Source organism: Salarias fasciatus, chromosome 6, assembly GCF_902148845.1.
Source record: "Salarias fasciatus chromosome 6, fSalaFa1.1, whole genome shotgun sequence".
NCBI lineage: Eukaryota > Metazoa > Chordata > Actinopteri > Blenniiformes > Blenniidae > Salarias > Salarias fasciatus.
The window spans coordinates 10,996,280-11,014,656 of NC_043750.1; the positions used below are offsets into that span (position 1 = coordinate 10,996,280).

Here is an 18,377-nt window from a genome sequence, read left to right on the forward strand (position 1 = left end):
TTTTAAACTTGTGGTCCGATTGTTTCCGTAGTGCTGCTGCTGAGATGCATTAAAATCAGCGTCGGTGCTTGTGAACTACTTGCTCTCTCTACTGACAAGTCAATGAAACTGCATCAAGGATCGAGTTACTGGGGAAGTAAGCCGACCCTTACACAAGCCGAGTAACGATGGATGTTGGTTCAACTAACAATTCTTTTGATACATAGTTAAAAAAAACCTGTAAGCTTTAAGATATAAACACCAAATGAAAAGTATATGATTAACTGGTGAATCAGCATCTGTGTGAATCACATTAGAAAATGTGTCGACATTCTCCTCCTTTGTTCATCTTCTAATCTGAAAGGCTGAAGCAGCAGCTGTTTGTTTACGGGACAGTGTCCCACCACTCTGTCCGGCCGATCCATCTTCCGCCTGATCAATTAACCTTTGCGTTGTGCAAGTTACAACTGATGGCTCTGACCCTGAATCTGAAATATCAGTCGTCTACACTGGGCTGCATGCTGATGAGTCAGACTGCACAGAGAATTCCTCACATTGGATTTCAAACATGAAAGGTGTAAAAAAAAAAAACAACAGAGCACAGAGATGACTTCCAAGTGGAGATAATTTATGTTAAAAAAAAAAAGAAAAAAGACATTGCACCATTAAACATCAGACTGTAGGAAAAGAGCATCTTGGTAATACAAGATAATGTCTATCATTTAGAGTTAAGGCTGTGGAAATATTTACAAAGTTCATCCAACAAACATGAGATGATTGAAAGTTCTCTGCTTCATTGATCCGAGTCGTCTTGTCCTGGAGGACATTTCTCTGGACATCCCAGGTCCAGACTGTGAGACCCCTTTAACTATTGTGCGTTTTAAACGGTACAAAGATCACAAAGGTTACGCTATTCAAGTTTCCACTGAACGTCAAGTTACTTGGCAACAACAGCAGACAAGACATCATCAGGAAGACAACAGAAGAAAAAAGCTTCAAGAGTCACAGCGATGGGACATCGTTATCCTTCGACTGCCATTAATTTGTCTTCTTGTTATTCAAAATAAACTCATCTCTGCGTTACACGGCAGTCGGAGTCTTTTCTTCACATGCGATTTGTTAATAGTCATCTGATTTGTAAAAGAACAAAAGTTTGACTTCATCTGTAGTAAAAGCGAAATCCTTATTTGTTGGGGATTCTTTGACATCGTTGAGGAAACATGTGCAGGGGTCTGGAAAACAGCTTTGCGTTGACCGCGGGCCGTCCTGCGGGCTTCATTAGTGAGTGAGTGCGTCCCATTACGCCGATCATTACCCAGATAAATGCAACATGACACATCGCATGTCTTAAAACAGCAACAAAGAACGGCAATGAAAACTAAACTAGGTTCAACTACCTCTTACAGTCGAGTTGCATGTGAAAACTTTATACTGCCTGTTGGTTTCCCAGAAGGAAACAAGTCGATTTTTCAACAACATGGAGTTACTCTGACTGTCTGAAAAGTCTTCAGGATGTGGGGTTTCCCACTTTCAATATTTAACTGAGCTTACAGGATTCTAGTGTCAAATGGGTTCCGGAGTGATAAAAAGGCAATGAGAGCGAGCGGCAGAGGCGCTCCTGGCCCTGCAGAGCCACAGTCCTGCATGTTGGGATCTAATGGACTCATCAAGAAGAGAGAGTCCGGTGTGGAAAATATTGCAGAGGTTTCAGAAGGTGAGTAAATTAAAACACTTTAAAAACAAAACCAGCATTAAAAACAGTCAGCACCGAGTCTGCAGTACAGGACGTCCGTAATGGTCTCTACTTGGTCTTTTACAACACAACACTCTGTGTTGCTGCTTCATCACAAAAACATGATAAAAAATACTGTAATCTGTTTTAAAAACGAGAGAAATGTCTGTCTGTGCGTGGAGTTTCTGAGATGCTCCGGAGTCCTCGCTTGAGATTCTTTCAGACATATAAAAGGGCTGCTTTAAAGCTTCCTGGTGCAGAGCGTGTGAGTCCAGATGATGGCGACATCCCCTCTGCTGCGCCGCTGAAGCCTGACCCACTTTCTGTACCGTGATGGAGGCACCGGGAGCATGCAGTGAGACACACTGGCCGGCAGAGGGCGCTCCTGAGGCTCCAGAGGTCGTTGAGGTCAGCCTCAGTTCACCAGCAGGACATCTTCATATGTCGTTGTTCTGGAAAAACCAAGGAAACGAGACTCAAAAGTCAAATCATGTATTTTCCTGCACTGCTTTCCAGTAAAGTTGTACTGCGGTGATGATGAGCGTCCTGTTTGGTCTATTACTTCTTTAAAATTTAGCATCGGTTTGGAAATCCCTTAACAGACTGTTGTTTTCCTGCTACTCCTCGACTCGACGTAGTTATGAGGTTAGAGACGCACTCACCTGTCGCAGCAGCAGAAGAAGGAGCACGGCGAAGTTTCCAGACCCCGGAACTTCCCAGAGTTCGGGGCGTCTGTACATTCTGCTATGAAGGCGTGCAGGTCTGTGATGTGAATGGGTTCTTGGGTCTGATGCTGTGGAAACAGAGGAAAACACACTCCAGATGAGGAAATCCTAAACACTCATGTCTTTTATCACCAACATGATGACTTAATGTGGAAAAGCGGTCATTTCAGGCATTTCGCTACCTTGATTGTCTCGTAGGCTCCCGTGATGAGGGCGATGAAGAGCGACAGCACCATGTAGATGAAGAGCGAGATGAAGGAGTACAGGTACACCTGGCTGAACAGCCACACCAGAGAGCTGGTCTCTTGCATCTCGGCGAACGTGACGAACATGTCGTCGCCGTTAATGAGGGAGAACAGACACTCGGACACCATGGACAGAGAGCGGAACTGCAGAGGGCAGATTAAAGTGGAAGCAAAGCTCGGGTCATTATCATGACAGTTCCTCAATTTTGTTAATTTTTACATTCAAAGTTTCCCGTCTTTGCACTGATGTAAATCAAACGTCATGAAAAAAAATGATCTCTCTCAGATCTAAAAAAAAAAAAACAAAAAAGAAAGAAAAAGAAACAACAACAAAAACTTTAGAATGGAAATAACATCATAAAATCAAAACAACAGAATGATCTCTCTCTTTTCCAGAGAGTACATTTGCTGCCCTCCTCCTCCGGTTTGCCCTGATGTGACCGGAGCATTACTGAATGTGAAATATGTGTTTCAGTTCCTCTCGAGCAGATCGTGTGTGTTTGTGTGTGTGTGTGTTGGTATTTTATGCGCAGACTGAAGGTAAACCTGGGTTCAGTTGTCTGTGGTTCAGCTCGAAAGTTTCACTGATTCTTTTTTCTGTGGCTTCAGGAGTTTCTACAAAGAAACCACAGCTGTTTAAAAAAAGAGGATGTGAAGAGACCCGTTCTTTTGAAATACCTTTTCTTTTTCAGACTGACCGGCGACCTTCATGCCAGAAGAAGATATTTAAGAGGAAATAAAGACTGCACTGTTTATAGAAGACCGCCATTTTAACAAAGAATGATAGATTTATTTTATTTCTACTGACCTGAAATTGCCTCATTTTCATAAATATTTACAATTAATTCTTAGGGATAGACATATATGATTATTTTTGTTTTACCTGAAATTTGAATTACATTGATTTTTACAGCATATAATCCCTCATTGCAACCAAGGCTTACACAGCAACATGAGGTGTGAAACCAAATATTTAAACCTCCCACTTCAAATTCTCTTAATTTCTGCGTATAGTTCATGTATATTTTCTGTAAACGAGCCACACGAAGTTATATGAATGTCTAATGTTTGCTGGGATGAACTGAACGACTGACCATAGAACCTTACTCATAGAAAAATAACATGATTGATTTTATTTATACGCAGCAGTTCACCTTGACGTGATAGGGGCCCAGCACGATCCAGCCGCAGAAGCAGTACCCCAGATAGATGACGGCCACGCAGCAGCAGAAGCGGATCACGTTGGGGAAAGCTGCCCGCAGCGTGATGATGAGGATCTACAGTGTGGGACGTTTGACAGATCCAGTCAGATTAGAGGAGGGGCAACATAAAAAAAGCATTTTTTTTTTCAAACCATGTGTGACCTACATTGTACTTCTGGAAGAACGTGAGATACCGAATGACTCCCACCCACACCAGGAGGGTGGAGGTCCCCAGCAGGATGCCACAGATGTCATAGGAGGACATCGTCTGTAGAGGAGGAAAGAAACCGGCTCAACTTTTACTGAAATGGAAAAAGTGTGTAACTACATGAAAAGCCATCCCTGATGATCCACCTTAGACTCAATGCCGATTTTAATGACGCTGCCGGTGATGGTGAGGATGTCGCTGATGATCAGGAGGATGTACCAGCCGTTGATGAACTCAAACCGGTCGGACCAGCAGACTCTTCGGTCCAGAGTCTCTCTGAAGAAGCGCACAAACTCCTGAGGACAGGGAGCAGAGAGCGATGAGTGAGACCCCAAAACGTTTAGTGGCTACTTACGTCAGTATTCTCCCATGGACGTGTCAACCTGTTGAGAAGCTGAGACTTTCTTTACCTGTTGCAGTATGATGCCTCGCATTATCGAGCGGCCGCACAACAGCAGCGACAGCATGCACACCAGAGCCACGGCCACGTCGAACGCCACCCTCGTGTAGTTCTCCGCTGAATATTCAAAAAGACGAAAATAAAATCAGCGCTGTCGCCAGTTCTCCTTTTCATTCCAGTTTCAGAATAACTGGCAGTGTATTAATAACATCACATATCAGCTTAACTGTGAGCAGCTTTATAAACTGATTTCCTTTCATTCTTTGATTTCAGTTAGATTGTGTTTTCTTCTTGGTTTCCCCTCTTGTTGTGACTCAAAACCTTCGGCCGATCCAGATTCTCACCGTGTCCCGAGACGCTCGGGTCCTTGCACTCCTTTATTGATGCCTTGTTGTGTAATTGGATCTTCACCTTTCCACTGTGAGCCTTGTTATCAAAAAGGATCTGCAGGAGAAAGGAAACGTCTGAATGAAGCAAGTTCGAAGTTTTGTGTGTAAATCATCCGACATACAATACATGAATGAAAACAGTTGCATGACTGAACTCTGTACTTCTAAATACTGAAGATAAACACTATTAGTTCTGTTTTTTCCAAAGCCAGCTGGCCTCTCTTTCAACTGTAGGTTATAATGCCCTGCAGTGGTGACCTCTGCCAGGGAGCGGTGGAACACACAACTGTGTTTATGTGACAAGGCGTGGTATGCTGGCTCCATAAATACTCACCGTTATGGAAAAGGTGTAGCAGTCTGGGATCTCATTGTTGATGATGGTTTGTATATTGATCGCCTTCAGCTGGAAATCTATCGTAACATTAATGAACCTGGAAAAAAAAAAAAAAGGAAAACAAGAAAATAAGATGGAAACTGAGAAATACACAAAAGCGCATTATTTACATGCTTACGATGGTGTTAAAATACAACCGGAAACACAACGCTATGCACACCTGCGTGTGCGTGTCTGTGTGTCTGAGATAAGCCGGTTTTTTGAATATCGTAATAATCTGATCAGTGGAGGTCAAAGGAGAGGGCTCAGCAAAAATGAAGCCTTACTTGTGGAACTTGAGCGTAAAGTTCTTGTAGCTGCTGGTGAGCGGCTTCGGTGGGGTGGACAGAGGGTTGACGCCCACACAGTCTGAGGACAGGGAGGAATACGCAGACAAATTCATGTTGGCTGAATGCAAGCGATGACTTCAGTTCCTATTTTTCGACCTTTCCTCTATATCCAAGAAGCACGAAGAAATAAACAAGCATGATTCATCAGAATCATCTGCCGCAGTGCACATACATACCATATGAGGCAAACCCGGATTATAAAACGACGCCATTTCCTGTGTTTAAACCATTTCCTCTTACTTTGGTTCAATCTGATGCAGGCATATGAGGAAGTTAAAAGAAAAAAGTCTCGTCTCAGTCAACATAAGCTCTCTGCAGTAGGGAATGTGACATTAAAAAAAGGTTTTATGCAAAAAAATAAATAAATAAAAATAATTGCAGTGTGCAATGTATACTTGCAATGTATCAATGGCTTTTAAAAGTTGAAATAGGCAACATAATTTACACACACTGTAATAAATTTAACGAATCCCAGTTTTTTTTTGCACTCTGGGAGCCTCTTCTGACACTTTAATTACTTTGAAACGCCTGCGTGGCACAGTGTCTGAACGTACGCTGATAGCAGAGGGAGGATTTTCAAACAGCCCTCTGACGTGGGCGTCGGAGGTGATAGAAGCGCCGGCGATGCCCCCTCGGGCGACGGCTGTCATCTCAGAGAGTCTGCAGATGAAACGCACTCGGTTTCACCTCTGAGGTGTTAAGATTCATTCCAGCTGAGCTGACGATTCGTCTCCATCTTCGATTTCTTGTCTGCGCTAACACCAGCGTCTGTGTTTTCTTCAGTGACTCTGACAGCTACGAGCTGCTCTGACAGTGATCCCTTCACGACTTCTGTGAATTTCTTTGCGTAGATCGGCGCAACACGTCTTATTTAACTGGTTGTTCACACCTGTCGCCGCCGCCGCCTGCTCGCACTGCGGTTCACGCACCTGTCATGACGGTCGGGTCGATGCTGAAGGTGTCGTTGGCCGGGTCGATGCTGCCCTTCCTGTAGTACTGCTGGCAGAGGGAGAGGGCGCTGCCGTTCACGCCCACGTCGTAGACGTACGCGTAGCGGCCCACCGTGGTGTCCGGTAACGCCAGGTACTGCAAAGGAGACCAGATTTTGTGTGTCCTTTATTTTCCATATTATTTAAATAGGTTTCTTCATTACACTTGATCACACCATTGAAATAAACATTACAGCGGAGGCTGAGGAACAGGAAGGAAGCTGAAGTCGCCTCTGACCTGCTGCGACTGCCGAAGATCAAAATCACTTCAGAGATACAAATCTACTCAGCTGCAAGCTCGTTTTTTTTTTTTTAACAACCCCTCTTTGTCCACCAGCAGTCATCGAAAGAGAAATGCCAACAAGAAAATCTAGAAAATGCAGTCGGGTCATTTCTCTTTTCAAACACATTTAACTCGGTGAAAGCCGACAAGTCCTGGTTTTATCCTCACGAACACAAATGGATTCTCAAATCCTTAGTGTTCAAAGCACGCAAGACTACTTTGAATAGAACAACTGAACACACAGGTGGTTTTGATATGTTGAAGCGGCTGAGTGAAGGGGTTTACCTGCTCCACGGCGTAGAAGATGTGGTCGTACACATCCTGCTGCGTGTAAACGGAAAAGGAGTCGTCCGAGGACTCGTCGTAGTCCTTGAGGAAGAGGTGCTTGAAGGTCATGGTGTTCTCCTCCTTGAAGGTCACCACCACCTGGTTGCTGAGGCCAAACAGCACGAGCTGCGGCCGGCGCGTCCAAAAACAAACAAATTAATCAACTCACAGCCGAAAGTGAAACGTGAGAAGAGAGTGGAACGTCTCAGGATGAGGAAGAGAAGAAAACCAAAACCCCGAGGCCTCACATTCCTGGTAAAACTCAGAGACTGAAGACTGTTTGAGAAATGTGCTGCAATTTGTCTGACGGGTTTTTGCACCTCCTGAATCAACGAAAGTCCCTTCACTTATAATAATAAATTTTATTTGTAGAAAATAAAGCAGTGTAGAAAACAGACATCTTTTACAAATCATTAAAAAATGACCTCTGCAAATCATAACAGACTCTTTGAACGCTGCGTGAAGCTGTGCCTCACCTGAGCCGTGACAATGACGATCTTGAGCAGCTGCAGGATCAGTTTGAACGGCTTGCGGCCTTTGGCGTGATACTTGTCACAAGGACTCATGAAGAAGTATTTCAGCTTCCTGCGGATGTCCTCCTCCCGTTCGGCCGCCGCCCAGTGGCCCACGGCGGCGGCGGGGAACGTGTGGTCGCTGCAGTTGGCGCCACGGCTGTTGCCCGGCGGCTCGTGCTCGCCGCTGCTGTCCGTTGAGCCGTAGTGAGGCTGTGATGAGGACAGGCCTTCTCGCTCTGACAGGAAGAAAAACAAGGTTCGGATCAATTAACGCTTTCCAGGAATATTATCAGATTAGTGAAGATGAAAAGCACCAAAGCACCCAAAAAAATGTCAAGAATAATAAAATTATAATATCTCACGATGAAAAGTCTTCAAGGAAATATTACAGAAATATGTCTCCCAGAGAAATCCCTTATATCAAGCCACACAAAAATAATGATGAAATCCCAAAGAGGTTTGATGTAAACTTTTGGAGTAAATACAGAATTTTCTCTAAAATGATCAGGATTACCAATTCCGAATCACTATATCCAACATTTCACCACATCTAATCCTAAACTGCTTCCTTCTTTAGAGGATTCAGTTCTGCACACACTGGACTTTGTGAACAGAAGATTAGCTTAGAAGGACATTTTAAACTGAGGGTGAGAACAATGGAAAACTGCAGTGCAACTCCCAATTTTGACTTTCTGCAATCACAGCACAATAAAAACAGGCATGGGCAGAATGTTTAACCTAAGAAGAGTGTTTAAAACAGAGACTGACCGACACCAAAACCTCAACAATCTTCCCAAAGCGCAGTCACATTTTAACCGAAAGCCACCCAACATAAAGGAGGCTTATCAAATTTAATACCAGTCACATGGTCGTGTTCACTTGACCCAGCGGCTATAAGAAAGAACGAAAAACAAGGCTGTCAAGGCTGTTTATTCATTTTAACATTGAAGAATTCAGAAGTGAGAACGACACTGAGGCACATCACGTGAAGAACTGACGGCTGTTATGATTCCGTCGAGCTTCAGATGCTGCTGAAGCAGAAACAGTGAGTCAGCAGGGAAAAGCGCCAGCGGAGCGGACTGGTCCGATGGAAAGGAGAAGCGAAAGAAGACAATTAGGCCACTGGTGTGGAGGATTGCTCAGCAAAAAGCGAAGAACTGTGACAATGAAAGCTCGCACGCAACAGCGAGGAGCTCCAAACATCAAATTCTTGTCACTCACTCTTTGTCAATTCCACACAATAGACGAATTTAAAAAAAGTACAATATTTGCTGAAATGAAGGCATTTTGCTTTCGACTTTTTGAGAACTCTGCCTGTTGTCTTGGTCTCAAACAATATTCTCAATATGTTTAATTTTTCCGCTTCATTTAGTTCTTAAGTTGACCTTGTTGTTTGAATCACTTTGGATACAGGAGAAGTGAACTCTGAAAGCAGAAAAGATGTCGTCAGATTCACTTCAGTCAAGGTTTTTTTTTTTTTCGATTTTATGTTAAACTATTTACTATTTCAGGTTAAAACTGACCATTCTATGAACCCTCATCGTAAATAATGTAATAATAAATACATAATCACACACACTTGTTACTTTTTAACTTGTATTTTTTACTTTGACCTTTTGATTTCATTGATCTGAGTTTCTAACGTTCCAAGAAATAATGGTAATAAAGCATGGTCTGCTTCTTATTAGGTCAAAGTTATCGATGACATTTGTTTTGTCAGCGTTTAATGGTAACCAGTGTGAATAACATGTATGAAAAAGACTTATCATGATGGATCTGTTTTCTATGAATAATTAGTTTGTATTTCAGTGAAAATCAAAAGTCCCCAAATAACTTCCTGAGGCATAGTCTGTAAAATGATCACTTGAACTCATTCATTTTGACACGTAACACTGTTTGACTAAATTGTAACACAGTGCCTTGAAAAAACAAGGAACCACCATGTAAATCCTGTTTTATAGCGGCAGATTGAAAACAGCTGTGAATAACTCATACATCACATCAGCAGTTAGTGATTTTTTTTTTTTCCAATCCTGCCTTTAAGGCATTGATTTTACAGCTAAAACTCTCACGAACTCTGACATAGTTTGTCCATGACTTACACTGCAGCAGTCAGTGTCGCGGTTTTCTGACTTAGCGGATCAAAGCAGGCATCGAGCATATTTACTTTGATTTACCGTAAAGTAGTTGAAATGCAGTTTAAGGGAGGAACGTTTGCTGCGTACCTGCAGGTCAAGTCTGCCTGAAATCTGACTGTGTGAACGTTCCTGAAAATATGTGTGGTGAACTGACATGGTGTGACACCCACATGAGGCCGCCTGCAGTAAACCCACGGATTATTAATAGAGGGTCAGTTCCTGCATTAATCCAGCACCTGCTGTAGGCCTCTGAGAACCGATGAAGTGACACGAACTGCCTGTACGTCGCCTTCAGCGAGCGAGGTTGCATGAATCAGCAAGAGGAGCGACCCGGCGAAAGAATCAGACGCCGGGTGTGAGACTCGGCCATGTTTTAGATCGGTGTCGATCGTCACGGGCTGATAGTCATCAGACAAACAGACGTGCGTGCGGGACATTGAGCGTGTCGCCGTGTTTGACACTCTGTGTCGTTCAGGCTCAACATCTATGAAAACATCTGGCTTTTCTGGTTCACTGCCGCCTGTCGAGCAATGGCAGCCGCCTGTCCGTCAACCATTCCTAAAGTCCATCAACATGTTGTATCAGGGCCTGGATCGAGCAGCTGTCTGCAGCAGGAGGCCACCCACAGGCTCAGGCTTCCACTCATCAAAAGGCGAAAGGAAAATATCTTGAACAGAAAAGATGGATGACAGATAAACATGCTCTGGTTCGTCTGTAGGTCAGAGGTGAGGATTTAGATTTGGTCTAATTACTCCTGGAGCCCTATTAGCAGAGAATAAAAGAGGAACACTCAGTTCACCCCGGAAGATCTGTACAGGACACAAAATGCTGGTCTCGGTTTGAGCCGCTGTCCTCAACACAATGAATAAAAGCTACAGCACAAGAAACAAAGCATATGTACACATTATGTGCACATTTACATGTTTTTGTCTTTCTCTTTGCACATTGGGAATCACACTTTCAATTTTGTTGCACTTGCACAACAACCATATATTTCCTTTCTTTGTTTTTCTATATGTAGAGAACTACACATCTGAGAGATTTATATACTATAATATACTAAAAGGGAGTCATTTCATTATTTTCAGAATGTAGTTTTGTGACTTTTTTTTAACACTTGATTCCCACAGTTCAACACATAAACACCAGAGATAACACAATGCTCGGGCAAAAACAAGAAGTACTTTGATTTGGGCTGCACAATGTGCTGCATATTTATTGTCAGTTCTGTATTTATATTTGAAATCCACGCATTGAGAAAGACTGTCTGAAATGGAACAAATTCTACGGGATGTTTTCATGCACTGTGCATTCACACTGCTGATGTGGAGACAGATGAGCCTCTAATGGCTCAGACCACAATATACCTGGACCGCGCAGTCAACAAAAGCACAAAAATTAAGGTAAAATGACAAAACAAACAAACAAATAAACAAAAACCCCACAAAGTCAAATCTGCCCTGCTTCAGAAATGCTGAGAATGGAAACTGGAGATAAACATCTTAAAAAACAAAGACATAAACAAACATGGAGGCAAAGCATGAAAACAATAACATAACATATTTTATATTGTTTGTTTAGTTACTGCTGCCCTAATTTTGATTGAACTTAAATTGAATCTTAGAGATCTTATGTGTGCAGGAGCCAAAAATATGTATGAATGGAGGGCTACAAAGAAAATGGTAAATGGATTTTACTGATTTCGTGCTTTTTTTCCTTCCAACACACTATACACTGTGAAGAAGTATGCATTCATTCTCAGAGATGATTCCATCAACTGTTTTTACATATAAATGTATGTGAGGCAGATAAAAATTATAGAGGAATCATACGTGACAGCTTTTTGAAAACTGGGTCATGAACAACATCAATACATCACTTTGAATATTGCAATATATCAAACTGTCCAGTGATATTTATGGAAGCGTATCAGACGATTGCTAATAATACTGTGTAAAGCGTGCGCACATCAGCATGTGGCTTATTTAAATTATATAAGACATTTCTCTCTGTTGTTTTAAATCATTTTTAAACTGTCAAAGTTTTAATAATCTGCTTGGATTAACATTTGTGAAACTTCTGGTTCTAAAGTGAAAAACAGTGCCCATCCAGAATTTTGAAACATTTCCAGAGTCCACAAAGCAGCTTATAAAACAGAGTGATTATTATGCCAGAGAGCGCTGAGACAATTAGATGTGCTTCATTTGCTGCATTTGTTAAAAGGTGGCAGGTGGTGATGGTGCAGGACTTAATTATTAACAGGAGCTTCCTCCAAACCAAGAAAATCCCACCGTGACTTATCCAACCTCTGAAACCTCACTGCCAGTCAGCGGAGTCAATTCAGACTTCACTGATCTCTTGATGACAGTCCTGTACCTGTTGTTGAAGTTATGTCTGACATACAGCGCCACAATCACCAGGAATTAAAAAAAGGAAGTATAGGCTCCAAATGACCCAGATATGTCATAAAATGATTTAAGTATGAACAAAAAATGATAAAGTGCTTATTTCCTTTGGATATAAATCATAATCATAAATGAATTGTTTGAATTTAACAACATAAATGGTCAAAATGAACTGAAATTCAACATGAAATTTTTCATGTCACATCACTACTGGAGTGGCTTTTAAAGTGCAGTGAGTGCTTCTTTAATTATGGGGGTCAAGGGGATGTGTTTTACTTATGATATTAAAACAAACATTCTTCACTTTAATAGATCATTGTAAATTACAATTTTAAAAGACACCTGAGGGCCAAACTAAATTGTGCCCCATGCTGTGATTTACAGACTTATCAGATCTTGTAGATTAATAGTTTTTTGACCTGCAGCAGCAGAACAAATTCTACCAGTAAACAATAATAAATTACAAGGGGAAAACCTGGGGATGATTAGCATCCAATAACAAAATAAAACAAATAATGATAATAAATACTAATTGGTGAGTACAACGCAAAAGTACAATGACAGTTTGGGGGACACGGTTTAGTATATATGGTATAAATGCAAAATGTAAAACCTGAAATGTATTTAAAACCTAACAGCAAACACTGGCATAGTTATGACAACAGCATGTCTGCTCAGGGTCATGTGAATAAGACAGTAAAAGGCCATGTCTGGCCCACATTGACACAGCGTGTTCTGACTGCAGGGTGCCGTGCTCAGAGGTTTTTAATGGCACCGCTGCTGTGTCACTTGACCGTGGCCACGAAGGAAAACCACCTATAATCACAAGCGGCCCCCAAATAATTAAAGTTCACGAGAAAGAGGGAGCAGAGGACCTGTTAGGAGCGCAGAGCTCCATCATGTAAACACACCCGATCACCGGAGACCGCTGCAGTTGTCGATGACTAAACGTCTTGTGTCCAACAGCACAAAAAGCAGCACAAAATTCGCGAGCACACCCACGAATAACCCACGAATACGTCAAACTGGAAAATAACAATAATAATAATAAATAATGCCGGTTAATCAATGGCTAAACAATGTTTACATGTCGGTGGTACGTTACCGGAGAAGTCCCGGGGTCCTGCCGCAGCCATGAAGTCGCCCGTTCACAAACAAAACATAGATATTTAACGACAAAACTCGATGACAGAAACCAGGGAGCACTTTTCATAAAGTGGTTATTACTGTCTGGAGGCGCTGAGATCGAAAAGCAGCCGGGTCGAGCGATCGCTCCACCCCCGCCTGTCTGACGCTCACTTCCGCCCGGACTGGTCACGTGACCGGGACCCTCGACCCTCGTGACTGTGCGTGTGCGCCGCAGAGAGTCAGCAGGTTTTCTGCGGGACGCTGGGGGTGGATGGATCAGCTGTGTTTCTGATCAGCCGGACTTGTTTCGAACACGTCCTGATCGATAGATCGATGCCCGTTAGGAGTCCCCGTCCCGGAAACGGGTTTGTTGCAGCAGCACGTAAAGACAGTAAAGTCAAGACACAAAAGATGTAGTGTAGAATATGTAGAAAAGCAAAAACAAGGGTACAAAATGTAAAACTGTAAATGTGAAACTGAATTGTGCTTTTAGCTCTGTGCAGCAGTTATGAATGTTAGAATAGAATAGAAAATACTTTGATCCCAGAGGCAGATTGTTTTAGATTTTTTAAAATGTTAAAATATCAAATGAGCCAGAAGAGAAATTACATAAGTAAATCATAAAAATCAATATGTACAAGGTTTAACAGTACTATGCATGGAGATGGACTGACAACGAAAACAATAACATCATTTACAAAAAGTGATATGAAGTCCAAAAGAAGGATCTTTTGTAAAACATTAGTGGTATGAAACTGTTGCTGAATGTGCTCCTGCACATATCGTAGATGGGGCAAGAATCATTGATCACCTTAGTTTGAACATCACACCACCTGCACCACAGCCCATCTCCACCCCAACCATGTATTTCTCCTCTATTCAGTTTGACGAGCCTGTTGGTGTCGGCCACCCTCGGTCTGCTGCCCCAGCATGCAACAAGACAGAGGACAGTTACAGGGATACTGAAGGGACCTGAAGGACCTCAGCAATCTGAAAAAATAGGCCCTTCTTGTAAAGGACTTGGGGATTCCCCACCCAGCCCAGTTCAGTTTACTGTCAATAAATGCATTTGTGTTGTGAGTCCAAAGTGCATTGTGCTGTCCATCCATTATGGCTGGCAGTGAGGATCTCCTATCCCTTTTTTTATGAGAGCTGCAGGAGTCTGTTTGAAAACATTATCTGTTCAGCATGTGGTAGAGAGGGTGGTCAGGGTGATCCATTATTGACAACACGATGTTCAGAGTCCTTCTTTCCATCGCAGCTTTAAAATCCACCGGTATGGAGGTGATGGCAGCGAAAGGCTTCCAGAATGGCCTGCAGTCTTTCATAAATTATCAGCTGGCGAACCTGTGCTCACAGAAGATACTTATTTCCAAATGATCAATATTTCTCTGTTCAATAGAAGAAGATAGATGTGAATACACACATTCACAACACACAGTTTGTGGTTGTGACAAGACATATGAGTATGTCTTGAGTATGGCTAAAGAAGTATGAATACTTTTGTAAACCACTGCAGTGTCAGTTTTATGGACACAGATGAAAAGCTGCCATCCAAAAATACTTCTTCATGAATTTATTTACACTTTATGACGCCAATATAAAGGCATTATCTAACATCACTGCATTTACAGTACACTACCCACAACGCCGAGAGGTCAACCACCTGTGCATGATGCTGATCTCAGAGAAGAAACATTTATAGAAGGCTATAATCTCACCAGGAATGAAAAAAAAAAAAAACCAGAGGATGACCCACCTCCTCAGATGTGGTAACACACTGTCACACCTTCTCAGATGTGGTAACACACTGCCACACCTCATATAAACATAACCTTGACCAAATGTTGCATATAAACTGACTTTACATTCTGAATTTGTCATGGTGATTCCACTTTCCACCAAAAACAGGAAAAAAATGAATAAATAAGCTTTGGTAATAGTTAAATTCATCACATTACGTTCACCGTCAGGGCTTTAGAAGGAAAGACATTCCTGTTCCTCAAATGTACAGCTGTGCTCTCTTTATAAGTTCCATGATCTTAAATTGAAACTGCTCATATTGTAATACAACAGATCAGGTTTCAGGTAGTGATCATGAGCATTTCTTGCCATCACACTTCAACCCGCTCCCGCCCTCATCCCCCTGTGCTCTATCTGCCCTCCAGGGCTTTGTCTCTGGCTATCACAGCCTCGTCGAACTTGATCATGAGCGTGGTGCCCTTGTGCCAGTGGACCGTCACCTTGGCGGGGAAGCCGCTGTGGGTGAGGATGGCCTCCACAATCCCCCCGGTGAAGGCCGCGCAGTTCAAGGTGCTGTTCTCTTTGGGCACAGAGATGTAGGTATTGACGAGCGGCTCCTTCTCGATGATGTAGTAGGTCTTGTCGTCGTCGTTGGCCTGCTCCAGCTTGTCCGCCTCCTTGCCAAACAGCGCTCTCCATACGGATACCTGGAGAATGTAAAGCACATAAAAGAGGAAGAAGTCAGAGAAGGCATGAGGTGAATTAATCACACCTGGATCTTGCATGACTATTTAAAATCCAATTCACCTGACACTGGCACACACACACACACACACACACCCACACGCACACCCACACCCACACACACACACCTGTGAGTGCGTACCTTGATAAACAGCAGGATGTTGAGCACTTTGGTCTCCCTCTTGCCGCTTTTCTCCCTCAGGACCAGCACGTCCAGCAGGCTGGCCCCCACGCGCTGGCCCAGGCCGGCCAGGCGCGCCTGCAGCTCGGACACGGAGTAGACGCGGCTCTGGCAGTACTGCACCACCTCCGAGAAGAGCAGGGCGAAGGCGCTCACGCTCACCTCGGTCTTCGGCCGGCTCAGCGGCCGCTCCAGGATGGCAGACTTCCCTCGGGTGAAGCGAGCCTCCATGATGCTTCACTGAGGAAGAGGAGGAGGAGAAGAGCTTACATTTAACCTGTTAATGCTAAACACGCAGCACTTCTACTGCAGGCAAAACACAAATTAAAAACAAACAGAAAAAACACAGAGGTACTCGAAAAAAAAAATAAAGAGGCATTTTCCCAGGTTTCACAAAACTAGAAGAAAACACTCATATGCACCTGTTTGTTCACGTACCACGCATGCAGACAGTGCTGTTTGTTTGCCTTCTATTTACTTCCGGGGTGTGTACGTCATGTTGTCACGTGACAGCCATTCCGAAAGCGTATTTCTCCACAAACAAACAAACAAGACAAGGCACGAGAAAACTAAACAAACCACCATCAACCCCACAGTCACAGGCATGGCTTACTGTACTAGTCAGATGTAATAAGAATAATAAAATGATTATTAATAATAATATAATTTGAAGTGTTTTTTTTAGTTACAACAATTAGAAAATAGAAACAATAAGGCAATAGTTTTTTTTTTCAGAGACGAGGACACAACTGATAGAATGAAAAGTAAACGAGGCAAACAAACCACATTGTCTTTGAATGGGCTTGGGTCTAAATCCATCTCAGATTCATTAGTAGAATATGAACCATCCAGGCAAGTTTCATTTGATGTGTTTGCATTTAATCGGAAATAAATTATTATAATAAAATGTGCAGTGTGTGCGAGAAGGTGGGCTTTATGCATATGATTGTGGGCTCCAATTTGCCAATTCTTACATTACGACTGTAAATGAACGCATCAGAGCTGTAAGCCAGCGCTGATTGGCTGTGCGGCATGAACAACTTTTTCTTTTGCACTTGATCTGAACTCTTTGGAGGAACAGTATGCTAAACACTATGCTAGCCGCTAGCGGTACTACCCAAAACCTAACATCGGAGCCACTGGTGAGTCAGTGAAACCTTCAAAAATATTATCTTTATCAGAATGCTGTGGTATTTGAATGTGCCTTGTGTTGCTTTCAACTACAAGAGACTGCTGAGTCTATTTTTTTCTAATATACGTGAATTCCAAAAGATATAGATAGCTGTTAGTATATCTATCTGAATAGATTGTGTAATTTTAGACCAGCTGTGTTCATTTTGTATTTAAGCTGTATCAAAGATGGTCCAGATTTAGCCTGTGAGTTTTTATCTGAGTTTTCAGCACCATGGACAGTGGATGCTCTGACACCTGTCAGGCTGCATTTGTGTGTGTGTGTGTGTGTGTGTGTGTGTGTGTGTGTGTGTGTGTGTGTGTGTGTGTGTGTGTGTGTGTGCATATGTGTATTTGTTCTTCCGAACAAGTTTGTGAACTGGTTTGTGACTTTATTCTGCTTTCTGAGGCATATAGGTTTGCTTGGCTCAATAAAAGCGAGCATCGTTGTGTTGTTTGACAGTAGGATGAGGGATTGTTTGAATGGTAAAATTACTATCCATAAGAGCCTGTAGAGAATGCTCCGCCCCCTCTGTACTGAGACCCACACTCCGCCTCTGACCTGAGATATTTGCTCAGGCGTTCCATTAAACAATTGATTTTAACTACCTTCTTACATTTATCCATTCTCATTTTATGCTTTTCTTAATCCCCTTTTTTTAACACATTTTTTTTAAAGTAATGTGAATTGTCTTGGGTTTGAATGCTGCTGTATGACTATACTCACCCTGCCTTTAATACTACATCATTCACAGTCATAACAGTTATCTTGTTTCTACATGTTTTATTGAATGGGCATATATTTTTTTATCTCTGATATAAAGCAAAACATCCCCATGTGTATAGTTTTACATTGTCTTCTTAGATTTTTTGTACTGTATTTCAAATATAGTTTCAGTGTTTGAATAAACATTCTGAGAAAAAAATATCCTCAATACCAGTATCATGTAATTGTGAGTTATAAATGAAGCTGTGGTGCACGGCAGTGAGAGAAACATTGTGTAGGCCGATACTCAAGCTGTGATTTGTGAGAAAAGAGACAAGTCAAAGTTCACAATCTGACTTTCACTCTCTCTGTGTGACAAAGTTGACATCCTGGATATGTCTTACATTACAAACCAAAATGATTTGATGGTGACACTGTCTGTCTC

The 18,377-nt window shown here is 42.4% G+C and overlaps 2 protein-coding genes across 3 annotated transcripts; both read right to left on the reverse strand.

The window, feature by feature from the left end:
* Positions 1-1,444: 1,444 nt before the first annotated feature.
* mcoln1a (mucolipin TRP cation channel 1a) lies at positions 1,445-13,514 on the reverse strand. Its single transcript, XM_030094239.1, has 14 exons — positions 13,366-13,514; positions 7,679-7,953; positions 7,161-7,328; positions 6,533-6,689; positions 5,541-5,622; positions 5,215-5,311; positions 4,836-4,935; positions 4,502-4,608; positions 4,238-4,387; positions 4,050-4,151; positions 3,836-3,958; positions 2,619-2,825; positions 2,374-2,504; positions 1,445-2,163 (listed from the first exon to the last, which is right to left on the reverse strand). The coding sequence occupies exons 1-14, from the start codon at positions 13,394-13,396 to the stop codon at positions 2,127-2,129; spliced, it is 1,767 nt and encodes a 588-aa protein (XP_029950099.1). The 5' UTR covers positions 13,397-13,514; the 3' UTR covers positions 1,445-2,126.
* A 489-nt stretch (positions 13,515-14,003) lies between these two features.
* On the reverse strand, positions 14,004-16,535 carry trappc5 (trafficking protein particle complex subunit 5). 2 transcript variants are annotated; one of them, XM_030094082.1, is made up of 3 exons: positions 16,495-16,535; positions 16,018-16,296; positions 14,004-15,838 (listed from the first exon to the last, which is right to left on the reverse strand). In XM_030094082.1, exons 2-3 carry the CDS (start codon positions 16,285-16,287, stop codon positions 15,542-15,544), a joined length of 567 nt encoding a protein of 188 aa, XP_029949942.1. In that variant the 5' UTR covers positions 16,288-16,296; positions 16,495-16,535; the 3' UTR covers positions 14,004-15,541. The 2 variants fall into 2 exon arrangements, with proteins under 2 accessions (XP_029949942.1, XP_029949940.1); XM_030094080.1 differs by having other exon boundaries at positions 16,479-16,530.
* Positions 16,536-18,377: the final 1,842 nt, after the last annotated feature.